Consider the following 12,937-nt stretch of genomic DNA (forward strand, 5'->3'; position numbering starts at 1 on the left):
GTCCTGCACTGTCCTGGTTGAGTTGCCCCAGATTCTCTTGAAGGATTTCTTACGGGAGAAACACCTTCAGGGGATCCTGTCCTGAAGGTGTGGCTCTCTGTAGACATTGGTTCAGGTTCTTCTAAGAGTTTTAGGTCCATAGTAATCATCCTATTACAAATAGAAAATCAAGGTGTCAAATTAGAAGAATGGCCCCTTGTGCTTCTGTAGTGTTTTATATCCCAAAAGGGGGAGCCCAGGAAAAGTTGAATTTGGCAGTTACCTCGTTGAAGAGTAGAGTACCTGATTCAGAAAAAGTGGTGAAGAAAAGTGTGTAGTGGTTTGCATTAGGCCCTTGGGGATGTCCCACAAAGTAAGGGAATTCACGTGACTAAAATGTGCTTATTTTTGTCCTGTTCCCTGATTCTGACTTCAGAGCACAAGTCAAACTAATCTGGGCGTGTGCCCTCCCATCCCTGGTCTACACTTTCTAAATTTCAGTGGCCTATGTAATTCATCATTAAAGAAGAAAAATCATCCCTGCTACCAGGAGTTTATCATCAAGACCTGTTCGGAAAATGCCCTATCAGTTCCTTTGTTGCCCTTGGATCTGGGAAAGTATAGTCCCATCTTCCCAACCCTCTGAAAAGGTGTGGATTTGGGTGTTTGACCAGAGAGGGCTAATGGGCTGGCCTGTAGCAATAGGGGGAGGTGGACCTCTGGAGTCTAGCAGCTTGGGGAGACAGCCTTGAAAGCATTGAATAGTGGAGAAACCAAGTCTCTAGGAACAAGGATGGGACCAATGGAAAAGGGTCCTCAAAAGACAGAAGAATGGTTGTGTTTGGGATTCCAGCAGGAGCGAGTTTCTGTAGTAAGACATTGTTTTCCTCCGAAGTGTGGAGCAGGGCCTGAGGGAACTTAGGAGGGGGTCAGAGCCATCCTGGGTAAAGACTGGCTCCCTGGGGTTTTCACTTATCACCAGGAAAGAGCCATACTCTGGATTAATGCCAAAATGAAGGCATACTGCTATGCCTTGCCATCAGCGCTTCAGGCAGGGAAAGTCACTCACTGAGGATTCTGGCAAGCTGATGACATCCTTGAGCAAATGCAGTGTCAACAAATAGACAAAACACTTTTAGGGCACTCCACTTCTTTAAACACATTCAACAGTTGTTGTCCCCAACACGCTTGCATTTTTTTTTTTTTAATTGAAATGACGTGATGGGTAGTGTTGAAAATTTGGAAACCTCTCCCTTGGTTCTGCAATCAGCCAAACGTCTCTTGACTTTTTATAGGTTGCTTTATCATTATTGCATATACATAACCGTTGAAGGCATTTTGCCTTCTGCCTTTTCACAGTGACAAGTTGCAATACATTCCTCTGTTTCTGGTAGCCTCTGTAATTGACTTCTTTAGTGGCTGCAGGATAGAACATCCTGAAGAAGCCCATGATTCCTAAACAGCACTTTTCTTTTGAACATTTAGGCTCCTTCCAGGTGTTTCGTTTGCCTCCATTATAATTCTCTCATCACAACAGTGTGCATACTTTTTTGCTTTTCTCGAATTACTTCCAGAAGTGGAATTACTAAAGCAAAGGTCATGGACATCTTTGCGGATCTTTAATATATGACCACATTGCCATGCCAAAGAGTTGCACTCCGCGTCACTGTGTGGGGGATCACACCAGCTAAATTGCAGCTCTGACAGCATTGGTTTTTTTTTTCCCCCCCTATTCTTTTGCAGATTTAGTTGATGCAAAATGATGTATACAAATTGCTTTAGTTGTCATTCCTTTCATTACGAGAAGAGATAAAAATCCCCTCCATATGGTTTAATTTCATTCCTGCTAGGAATCCTTTATTCATATCCTTCGCCTCTTTACTTGAGGCTTAGTTTGTTTCTTACATTTCAACGAGATGGAAACCCCTGTGTCCTAGTGATGCAAAGTATTCTGTAATTTATTAAATGTTGTTTCCAGTGCTCTGAAGTTCAGTGATCTTGCTACAATCTGATCTGGTTATTGTTTCCTTGGAGTGCATCTGTTACTTCAAAGCATGGATAAATATTAGGTATGGAAAGAATGTGGGACCATTCTATTACATGCTAGTTGTTCTAGAATTTAATTTTAAGATGAAATAGTTGATTCTGTTATCCATCCAGAATCTTTTCTATTTCCTGTGGATCTTCCCGGATGCTTTTTGATTTGCTGTCCACCTATTCTAGCAACATTTGCTTAATAATCCTGCCTTCTCCCCACCATTGTACTAAAAATCTGCTTTATCACATGCTGTATTTATATTTGTTTATGGGCTGCCTATATCGTGCTACATTCTTCTTTTTGAACCAGTACCAGAATGAACAAATTAATTTTACTTCATAATATTCACTAAAACTTAGTTCCCTTTCTGAATAAAAATTTCCTAATGTTCATATTTCCAGGTGAATTTTATAGCAATTTTGTTGAATTCCAAAATACTCTTTTGGAATTTTCATTAAAACTGCCTTAAATCTGTAAGTTAAATTTGGAAGAAAAAACATTTAAAAATATTGGTATTCTTATTCTGTATCAGAGTACACCTCTCTATTTCACAAATCAAATTGTATTTTATAGAATAAAGGTTTGTGGTTTCATTCTGAAGGTTTAACCCATCTAAGTTAAGTTCCTAAAAGCTGAATATTTATCAGTCACGGATAGAATCTTTGATTCTGTTTTCTAAGTGAAAATAGTGAGTTACCTGCCTTTGTTTATACCATTAGGTGTTACTGGGGTGTTTTGTTTTGTTCTATTTTGTTTTGGTTTTGGTTTTTACTTATATGGCCTCCTTATCAGTTGTCACTTGTATCAGAAGAAATGCAGTCCTCCTGAGCAACGTAAAAGGGCCTCTAGCATGTTGAGGAAATATTGCTTTGTGACCTTCTAGAAAGGCTTTTTTCTTTCTTTGATAGACTAAAAGAACAGAACAGAAGTGCAGTAGGGAAGGAAAGGAAGATGAAAGCATGTGCTTACAAGACACATCCAGCCAATGATTTCATGCCCTCCAGGCTCTCCCAGGAAGGTGGCCTCCGAGGCATTTAATGGGGTGTGTTACATTCACCAAGGAGCCTTCTCAGAGCCTGGCACCCCCGAAGAGGAATTGGGATTCCAGATTATAAAAGAAGGTAGTTTAGAGGTCTAACAGTCTTGAAATACTTATGTATGGCTGGAGGGAAACACTGTTACCCTTTGTTGCCACAGCATGTTTCCCTTATGGGGAGGCACTGTCTTCTGATAACCACCAAAAGAAATGTCAGTGATGGAATTCATTTTAAAATTACAGTCAGCATGATGGAATTAATGATCTGGTGGAATATGATTCCTCTGAACCTGGCACCAGGTGCTTTTACCAGCTTTGCCCTGCCCCACTCCCATCCTTTGAGGTGGTACCTTAGAATCTCCTCCTGCCAATGGTGCCTGTGGAGGTCACTTGTGGAGGGACAGGACTGCCATCCCCATGAAGCCTCACAGTCTTGAGGTCTGGATTCCCTGTGAACAGGCCTACGCAGTCATCTGTATAGCATATCACATCTTTCCCGGAATGTTATTCCAGAATTAGAGTCAAACTATGGAAAGAGTTAGTAGAATTTGTGGTACAGGTTCAGATCCAGGCTCACTGCTTATAAGCTGAATATGGGACAGTTTTTCTTTTCCCATCTCTAAAAAGGAGACAAAAGGATCACTTTGTATAATTATTATTTATTCATCCAGGAAATATGAATGTAAGTGCATCCTCTTTGCCAGGCACTGATAAAAGTGATGTTGATATGGCAGAGAACGCAACAGACAAACGGACCTTATATCCTTGGGAGTGGCAGAAGATAGATATAAAAACTAACATGAATTCATGTTAGTTAATACTAAATGCCTCAAGAAATAAGACAGCAGCAAATTATGACAGAGTAAGGGTGATTTTTCTTTCAGAAGGAGTGATCAGAGAAGGTTTCTGTAATGAGATACGTAAACACAGAACTGAATGGAGGCTGGCCCTAAGCCATGGGGATATTGGAGGGAAGAGCATTCTAGGTGGAAGGGAACACATGCACTGGGGTCCTGTTCTACGAGGGAGCAGCCTAGTCTGAATAACAGAGGGAAACCCAAGTGGCAGGACCAGAGGTGGTGACGGGGCTCACGCTCATGGTAAGTGATGATGTCAGAGCTGGAACTAGATCAGGGGCAACAGAGATCAGCGACCAACGCCTGGGGCCATATCCATGCTGTGGCTTATTTATGGACAGCTCTCTAGATAAGAATGGTTTTTAAGTTTTGAAAAAGTTGGTTGAAATAAAAAAGACCATATGACAGAGGCCACGTGTGCCCTGTAAAGCCTAAAATCTTTACTGTCTGGTCTTCTACAGAGAACATTTGCCAAGTCCTGATGCAGGGTCTTGGAGGCCATGGCGAGGACATTGCACGTCGAAGTGCAAAAGGGAGTCATGGTGGGTGGCAGGGACGTAGGGGGAGAGCTGAACAAGAAAGTAACACGATGTAACTAACAGCCGTAAAATGATGGCTGTGGCTGCCATCATTGGCTCTGACTACAAGAGGGAGTGGGAAGTAAGGGTGCAGCAGGTAGCAGAGTTCGGAGGCCATTACTGCCATCCAGGTAAAACAGACAGTAGGCTGAACCAGCCTGGCAGCGGCAGGGTACTGAATACTCGGTGTAGAATGCATTTCGAAGATGGCACCCATATAGAGCCTGAGCGGGAGGAAGGAGTCAAGGATGACACCAAGGTTTTTGTCCACACTCTCCTCTTGTCGTGGAAACAAAATGAAAGAATGATCTTTTCTGTCCCTGGGGTTTGACGCCTGCAGTTCTTCCACCATTGTGCTGTCAGGGTTACCTCCAAAAGTGCATTTTGGACCTACGACACTCTCCTTCTAAAAACCTACACTACTAAGAAAAACAGACAAAAACCCTACACCAGTGTCCTGGTAGTTAAGGAATGGTCAGTCATCGTCCTCCATAATCTGACTGCCCCACGTCTGTGCCCTAACTTTTTTCCAGAGGTTGCCTCTCCTTGCAGCTGACCCCAGTGCTAGTCAGTGAATCATTGACTAGTCCCCACGTGGGCTTTGTACTCTCCACCTCCAGGCCTTTGCTCACGTGGGTTCCTCCTCCTAACTCTCACTGACAGTCAACACTCAGACCTGTCACGGTCTACCTTATCGATAAAGCTATTTCTCAACGCCCTTTTTACCTTCCTGGTCTATTCCAGCGCTCCTTGTTTTCATCTGTGTTAATGGGCAGATTGTTTCCTATTTGTAACTTTTTTTTTTTTTTAATACAAAAGCCTTTGTAGACTTTCTGGTAGACCAGACTACCGAGAAGGAGACAACGTAGCATATGGTTAAATCCCGACTCTGCCCTTAGAACCTGTATGACTTTGAGCAAGTTATGTAACCTCTTGAAACCTCAGTTTGCATTGCCAGAAAATGGAGATAATTACTCCAGTTATATCACAGCGTTAATGGCAAATATAAAGTGAGATCATGCACATAGCACACTTGGCATGGTTCTGTGTCTGCTGGATGCTTAGTGTTCACTAAATCCCAGCCATATCAGTTCACCTTCATTTAGGAGCTGAGGAAATATGTCCCTCTCCTGCTTCCCTGGTTACTTTGTACACTGGTTTTGTACACAGCCGGCAAATGAAGATATTACAGAAACCAGAGCGAAATGAGCTCAAGTTCTACAATGAACTGTGAGTTCACTCCCCACCCCCCACCACATCCAGCCCTATGATAGACAGCAAGATACTTACCCTTTTTGAACTTCAAACTCCTCACCTTATAAATGGGAGAAATTATTCCTACTTAGGAAACTTAGGAGGACGAGCTACGATGTTACATAAAGCGCCTACGTATAGCCTGTGCCCAGAGTAGCTCTCCCAGAATGATGAATAGCAAAGCTTCTTCAGGAAAAGCTCCTCTCCTCTTCCAAGCACTAAAGCTTGATCATTCCTTAAGCAGTGGTTCTCAGGATGTCATCACAGGACCAGGAACATCAGTGTCGTGTCCCCAGGAACTTGTTAGAAATGCTAATTCCTAGCAAAGCAAGTACTGCGGAGCAACGTCCAGAGGCTTAGGTTGTAACCAGCAGACATCCACCCACAGAGAGATCGTTGCCCTAGCGGAGGGAGGAGTCGGGCTGGGAAGCCTCCTGGGTGCAGCACAGTGCTGTCGCATTCAGTCCCAGTGGGGCAGCTGGACTTCGTCTCTCTGCTTTTCTCTTGGCACTATAATAAAGGACACGAGGGCCAGGAGAGGTTTCCAGCAGTGCCAGAGAAGAGGAGGAGCACAGGAGGAGCACAGACCTCTCCCGTGCCACTTTCTGTGGTCAGCGATGCTGGACACTTTAAGATTACTCGCTGAGTTGATGGGAGCAAAGACGGGGGTGTGACCCATGGTTAACACCAGGACATAGTGCTTAGTCAGTAGTTTAGCTGGAGACACGGGACCGTTTTGGGAGCACACACCCATGCCTAAGTCATCATGTGCTATCAATTAGCTTCTAATATTGCAGGTGTGCTGGGAAAATATCAGAATGACAGGATGTACAAATTATCTGGTGTGACTAATTTTAACATAGCTGTTGACACATTTGTTAATACAGCAACTGAAGTTACTTCGAATGATTTCAAGAAATTCGGAAATAGCACAAAGAACATTTAATTCCTCCATCGTATTGAAGCCTGGGAAGCCCTTAAATCTCTCCAAGCTCTGAGGAGAGTACAGCCCCATTTATATATGGTTATCTGCTTTTCAAAAAACATGATACCGTGTCTATCATTTTTCTTTTCTTTAGCCTCCTAGTATGACGTGAAAAGATTATCTCTTTGACAGAGTGATTCTTTTAATCCAAATAGAGTTGAAATAAAATGACTCTAGACCTTATTATTCAGACCTACACCTTCTCTCCATACCCCTGCTTTCCCCTTTGTTGCTCATTTCTCTGAGGGAGGGTAGGCACAGGAGAGGAGCAGAACCTCAGACCACTTCTGGGGCTGCTGGTACGTGGGTCTAAATAAAATAAGGGCCATAAGAGGTGCCCTTGGCATATAGAAGGCAAGTGTTAGAATTTCTCTTTAGGATTCATTTTCATCTCAGTGTTTGGATGCTTTTTTGTGTGCTAAGGATGGGGTCCTCTGCTCAAATGTTTTTATGCATTAGGGATGGGGTCCTGTGCTCAAATATTTTTTTTCCTAAGAGGGGTGTGTGATCAAAACTATTTGACTGCCTCTGAGGGGGTAGGAATAGGAATAGGATAGGAAGAGATTTCAGTAAAAGGTTGAAAAGGTTGATGCCCCAAAATTGTAGGATTTCTTCTAGATTTCAGTTTTTTCCATAGTAACAGATTCGTCTCTGATCATGTGCTATTCAGTTCAGATAGCGACGTGTGACTCAGACTCAGGGGAAGAGCAGCAGACACAGTGGCCTTCTGGTGGGCTGCCTCTCCTCTTGAGCATCTCTTGCTGGTTGGCTCCCACTGAGTGAACAGCCCAAGTGGGGTTGCCCGGGGAGGCAGAGAAGGAACCAGGTGGTACCTCAACTGATGGACCTATTTCTGCATTACTGGTTGCCCATTGAAAGTCCTGGGTTTCAGAGCCAGCTGGAATGGTGCAATCTGGTGAATAGGACCCATTTAACTGATTGGGTAGAAAGCCAAGTGCCTTGAAGGGGAAAGACCGCAGGGTACAGAATGTGACCGTATGCCTGTCCCCCAAGCTGCTTTTCTGTCGCTAGGCTAGAGTGACATCACATTTGTTTCTCTCTCTCACTCTGAACGCTTCTGAGAAGTTTCAAAGGAAGGTAAGCAGTATATATCTCATTTATATGCTTCTCTGGTGGAATAGCTTGGGGTTTCTGCTGATCCCAGGCAGGGGACATTTCCAAAAGGAGGTTTGGCCTCACACACCCTCTCCCAGGGATGTTGCATGGCTGTGGTCACACGTCTCCCCCATGCCTGTAGGCTGGCCACTCACTTCTAGAATGAATTCTTTGGGAGCTTTGCCATGGCTCTTTTCTTTGTAGTCTGTCTTCCAGAATTCTTGTCATGCTTTGCTCTCAGAGGGGCCACCAGCAGCTGGTGCTGACATTTTTCCTTGTCCTTCCCCACAGGCAGCACAAGGGGGTGGCCACAGGACCCTGCTATATGGCCACGCGATTCTCCTGCGGCACTCCTTCAGCGGAATGGTAAGCACATTGGATGTCTGCTTTCACCATTCGAGGAGGAGGAAAAGGAAGGGATAAGGTAGAGGAAACCAGCAAGCCTGTAGATTACATTAACAGCAGAAATAATTTGGAATGTAAATAATTAGAACACGCTGTCTTGGCGTTTCCTTCATATAACTTATCTCATTTTGCAGTTACGTATTTGCTTAATGTCTGACTACCCTCCTCCTCACTCCACGAGGCAGAAGACCCTGTCTTTTTTTTTTTTTAATTTCACTAAACCTAACTCCACTAAGGACCGTGCCTTGACATACTAGATGCTCAATAAGTATTTGTTGACGTGATGAAGAAATAAATTGAAAAATGATGGAGTTCTTGAGCATATAAGGATAGCCAGGATAGAAGAAAAATCAATCAGATGAGATTTTTGTGAAATTTCCACTTTTTGACTAGCTGCAGGGAATGGGATTGTATCCACTGCCTTCAGTCCTGGGGTCGTTTGAAGGTATTAGCTGAATCCAGAGGCAGTAGGAAGACATGGAGCAGAATAGTCCCAGAAAGCTCATCGGGCTGTAACCAGTTAGGGCTCTAGAAACAGAATCAACCAAAATGGGGATAACTCAATGTAAGCTGATAAAAAATTGTTCAAGTTTTAAGTCAATGCAATTTGTAAAACAGATATAGGGCAGGGCATCTTAAGGAGGATAATCATGATCCCAATCAAATATGGTACATGTCAGCTCTCATCGTGTTTGCTCCTGTCCCTGCATCTGTCATCGTCACTTGCTCTCAGTGTGAGGAAGGCTTGTCGTCTTTGTCTGGCCCTAGTGGAAAATGTTACATCAATTCCAGACTTCATTTTCACACATGTACACCTGCAGTATGCTGCAAAGTTCATCTCAAAGCTTGAACTGTCACACTGGCAGTGGCAGCAGCAGCTGCCTCTTAAATAATTTATTTATTGCAGCATTTTTTTCCCTGAGCACTGGTAGGAAGTTGACCTTTTCAGCCTCAACATTCGTCTATTGTAGTCTTTCGTAGCAAAGGACAGAGAACAAAAGTGACCAAATGGAAGGTTATTGGAGTGGGAGATGCGGACATTTAGGGAGTGGGAAACTCTGTATCTTGATGATGTCTAGAATCAAGAAGTGAGCGTGTATCTTTTGGAACCTGGTGCTTATCCATAGGGTAAATCAAACCTTCATATTTGTTTTTTCCTACATAAATAGACCCAACCCTCAAACAGCATATTTCTCATGGCTTTGAAAACTCAGGCAAACAGCATGGTAGAGATCTGAAGGATTATGCTATCTATTATTAGAATTACTGTCCTGACTCTCCCCTCCAAAAAAAATCCAACTTATGGTTAAGATAAACTCTATACTAGCTAGTTCTTTTTAAGAGCAGCTCTGTTAATGAAACTGGTGACATAGGACTGTGGACAGTGGGGTGATTCTCCATTTTCCTGTTGCAGAGAAGTAGAAGAATAACTCAGAAAATACTTTCTAAGCACATATCTGCCAACTGGTCTAATTCCAAGATCCGCTGCTGTGCCTGTCAGTAAAGGAGGCCAGGAATGGGCTAGGGGTTTTTTTCCCCCGTTATTAAGTTATTTTAAACATCATTGTTAAGTTTTACATGCACATGTATTTTTATAGTTGAAAATAAAAAGCATAGATACTGAGAAGTTCCACAGCTCATAGAAAGTTTGTAAAACAAACTTGGTAGAAGTGGGGGAATCATCATGGTATCTCTCACTGTCCAAAGAGAACTTCAGTTATCAGTTTGGTGTAATTCCTTTTAGCCTAGTTGCCAGGTATTTAAATTTTGCATACCTCTTACCTGTGCAAGTGTACTATGTTGTATATGTTCCATGCTATTACACACTCATGATAAAAACTCTTAATGATAACATATTTCATAAAATGAAGTACCAAAGTTTATCAGCCTTTCCGTTATTGTTAGTTGTATATGTTCCATTTATATTGTCTCCAATATGAGTTCCTCAGTATTTTTGAACTCATAAAGCATATTTTGAATTCATAAAGCATATGATTGAATATGTTCGAAATACTAATTTCAAACATATTTCTGTAGTGTATGGTCCCAGAAGTTAAATCACTGGGTCATCACATAAGAACATCTTTGAGATTTTAAATATACTACAAAAGTATATTTTGGAAGTGTTATATGCCTTTGACTACAATAAACAAGCCCTTTCTACAGTAATTCAATGTCAGAATTGAAAAGTGGAAGCCAGCTAGTGGAGAGATGCCAAGACCCAGTAGAAGAGCATGACTTCACTAGCATCTGCTCTTGTTCCACAGTATCTAACATGTTTGACCACATCAAGATCCCAGACAGATAAACTTGCCTTTGATGTAGGTCTACGGGAAAATGCCACAGGTAAGTCAACATTCCCAGATCTCCTGTTCACTGGGGTCTTGTGCTAAGGGCTTAAGGATACTGAATATGTTCCTCATTTGGGATTCCAAACCAACCAACTGGTGGGGTCAAGAAACAGGTTTGATAAAATTTAGGCGAATAAGAAGGAAACAATGTGTGATAAGGACATAGGAACTAAGAATGAAAGAGAGCATAATGCCTTCACCACAGTCCTATACTTGGGAGACACTGGCTTTTTTGTGTGTTTTGTTTTGAGTTCAGTCAAAAATATTGACAGGAGGTGGATCCTGAGAGAGGTGGCGACCAGGATGATGCAGCTTCTCCCTGGAAACCAGAAATGAAGAACAGAGGATCAGTATAACTATACATACTCAGTTACAGTATCAAAGAAGGGTCTGGCTTGCTGAGGGTTATTCCATAAACCAAGGGAGCTGTAGTGAGAAGTTGAAAGGAGGCATACTTCATCTCAATGAAGAAAACCATGTTGCAATAGCTGCAATTATCCCACACACCTAACAGCTGGCCTTGGGGTATAGGGTGCTCTCTGTGGCTGGAAACATTCATAGGTAATCTGACCATCCATCAAGGGCAAGTGTATGGAATTTCTGCTCCATTTACAGGTTGGCCCATAAGTCGGGATTCTTGGTTTGCAAATGGCAGAAACTAATTCAGGTTCACTCAAGCAGTATGAGAGTTTACTGGGTGAATGATGGGTAGAACCTGCTCTAAAGTAGAAAACCCAGACTTGGAAAATGGACAGGAAAAAAGAGAGGCCAGAGAAAACATCCTAGGTCACACTATAGGACGATTCTAATTTGAACACAATCTTTACTATCATGACATTTTCCCCAAATAAGAAGGGAAAATCCATTGTTGGGTAGTCAAAGGACAAAAGTCCATGTTGTTCCAAAACTGTGTCAGTTCATAAGGGGATAATTCAAAATGTCTGATTTTACAGAGGATCTAGAGGAAAAAAAAAAAAACAAAACCAAAGACAAAAACAAAACACTAGAGATTAAACCATGGGCACCTGCCATCTCTACATTGTGCATGGGGATGTCTGAGAATTCCTGAGGAGAACCTCTGTCTCCCCTCTTCTCATTTTTGTACAAAGCAGGAGAGTGGGCTTGCCTCCACCCATTAAGTTTTTTCCCTTAAAATAAGATTTTATTTGCATTGGATTTGAGGTTGATGTGCTTTCAGCTTAAGTGTTATTCTTAAAATATAATTTCCTCTAAGGTGTTGACAACCTTGGCTGACAATTTACAAAATGTGTGAAGTGTCACACTCACCATTGTGAGTTGGCCTCGAGATGTAAACCAGGGGTCTGTCTTAAAGCACATAACCAGGAAAATCCCATATGTTCATTCTTTTTACATAGGTAAAATGACTTTAGACTTTTTGAGAGTTGGGAAAAAAAAATTGTTCACTGGATTTTCTGTGATCCAGTCATTGATTTCAAACTGCCCTGTAGAACTGAAACTTTCCCGTGATGAGATTCATTCATATCACCTGTTCTGTTAGTGTCCTCTTCTTGAAACATCCACCATCATCCAGAAAATTTCCTTTGTCTCTCTTCTAGATTCCATGTTTCCCAGATCTCATGTTTGTTTGTTTTTTACCCCCCCCTCATTGGTTTACCACGCCACTTTGGTGGAGCCCCATTATCTAGTAGCTTTTACAGAAAAGATCAAAGGGAGGTAAATTGTCATCTAAGAGTTCCTTAATTCCAGCTTCACAAGTAATTCATGGTATTCTATATTGGAAATATATTTTGTCTGCTGCATCGTGAAGGTTTTCTTCATTTTCTTCTAGCTTATGGCTGGCTATTGAGACATCTACATTCAGATTCCCGATCTTTTATGTAAGGCATGCTTATATTTTCTCAGAACTACTTAGGTCTTCTCTTTTGCCCTTCTGTCTGAAATTCCACAGTGATACATCTGGGCATGGATCCTATGGACCCTGGTGTGGGTCTCTCTCCACTGTGCTAGGGAATCTGTGGGCCTTTTCAATCTGAATTCTTGTCTTCTAGCTTTGGCAAATGTTTAATACTATCTCTTTGTTAATGCCTAACTTTGTTTTCTCTGCTCATGCTTTCTGGAAATCCTCTAGATTGGTTTTCTATTTTTCTCTTCACTCGTATTTCTAATCTGCTTCTCTTCGTTCTTTGGGGAGATTTTTTTCAACTTTATCCTATAACCCTTTCTTTCTTTCTCTTTCAGGATTGAAGACTTTTTCTCCAAAGTGATCATTCATGAGTATTTTCGTTGCTGCTTTATGAATGTAACTTTTTCTTATCTCTCTGCAATTATAAGTTATATGACTTTTTAAAAGTTTTCT

The 12,937-nt window shown here is 42.0% G+C and overlaps 1 protein-coding gene across 1 annotated transcript in view; it reads left to right on the forward strand.

Annotated features, from left to right (window-relative positions):
- Positions 1–12,937, forward strand: part of RYR3 (ryanodine receptor 3) — a 499,651-nt gene that overhangs the window by 207,187 nt on the left and 279,527 nt on the right. Inside the window, exons 4-5 of the mRNA XM_032856920.1 lie at positions 8,135–8,209; positions 10,516–10,594. Coding sequence (XP_032712811.1) covers positions 8,135–8,209; positions 10,516–10,594 — 154 coding nt within the window. The remainder of the gene's footprint in view (positions 1–8,134; positions 8,210–10,515; positions 10,595–12,937) is intronic.

The sequence above is a fragment of the Lontra canadensis genome, unplaced genomic scaffold (genome assembly GCF_010015895.1).
Source record: "Lontra canadensis isolate GAN:19392208 unplaced genomic scaffold, GSC_riverotter_1.0 scaffold12, whole genome shotgun sequence".
Taxonomy (NCBI): domain Eukaryota; kingdom Metazoa; phylum Chordata; class Mammalia; order Carnivora; family Mustelidae; genus Lontra; species Lontra canadensis.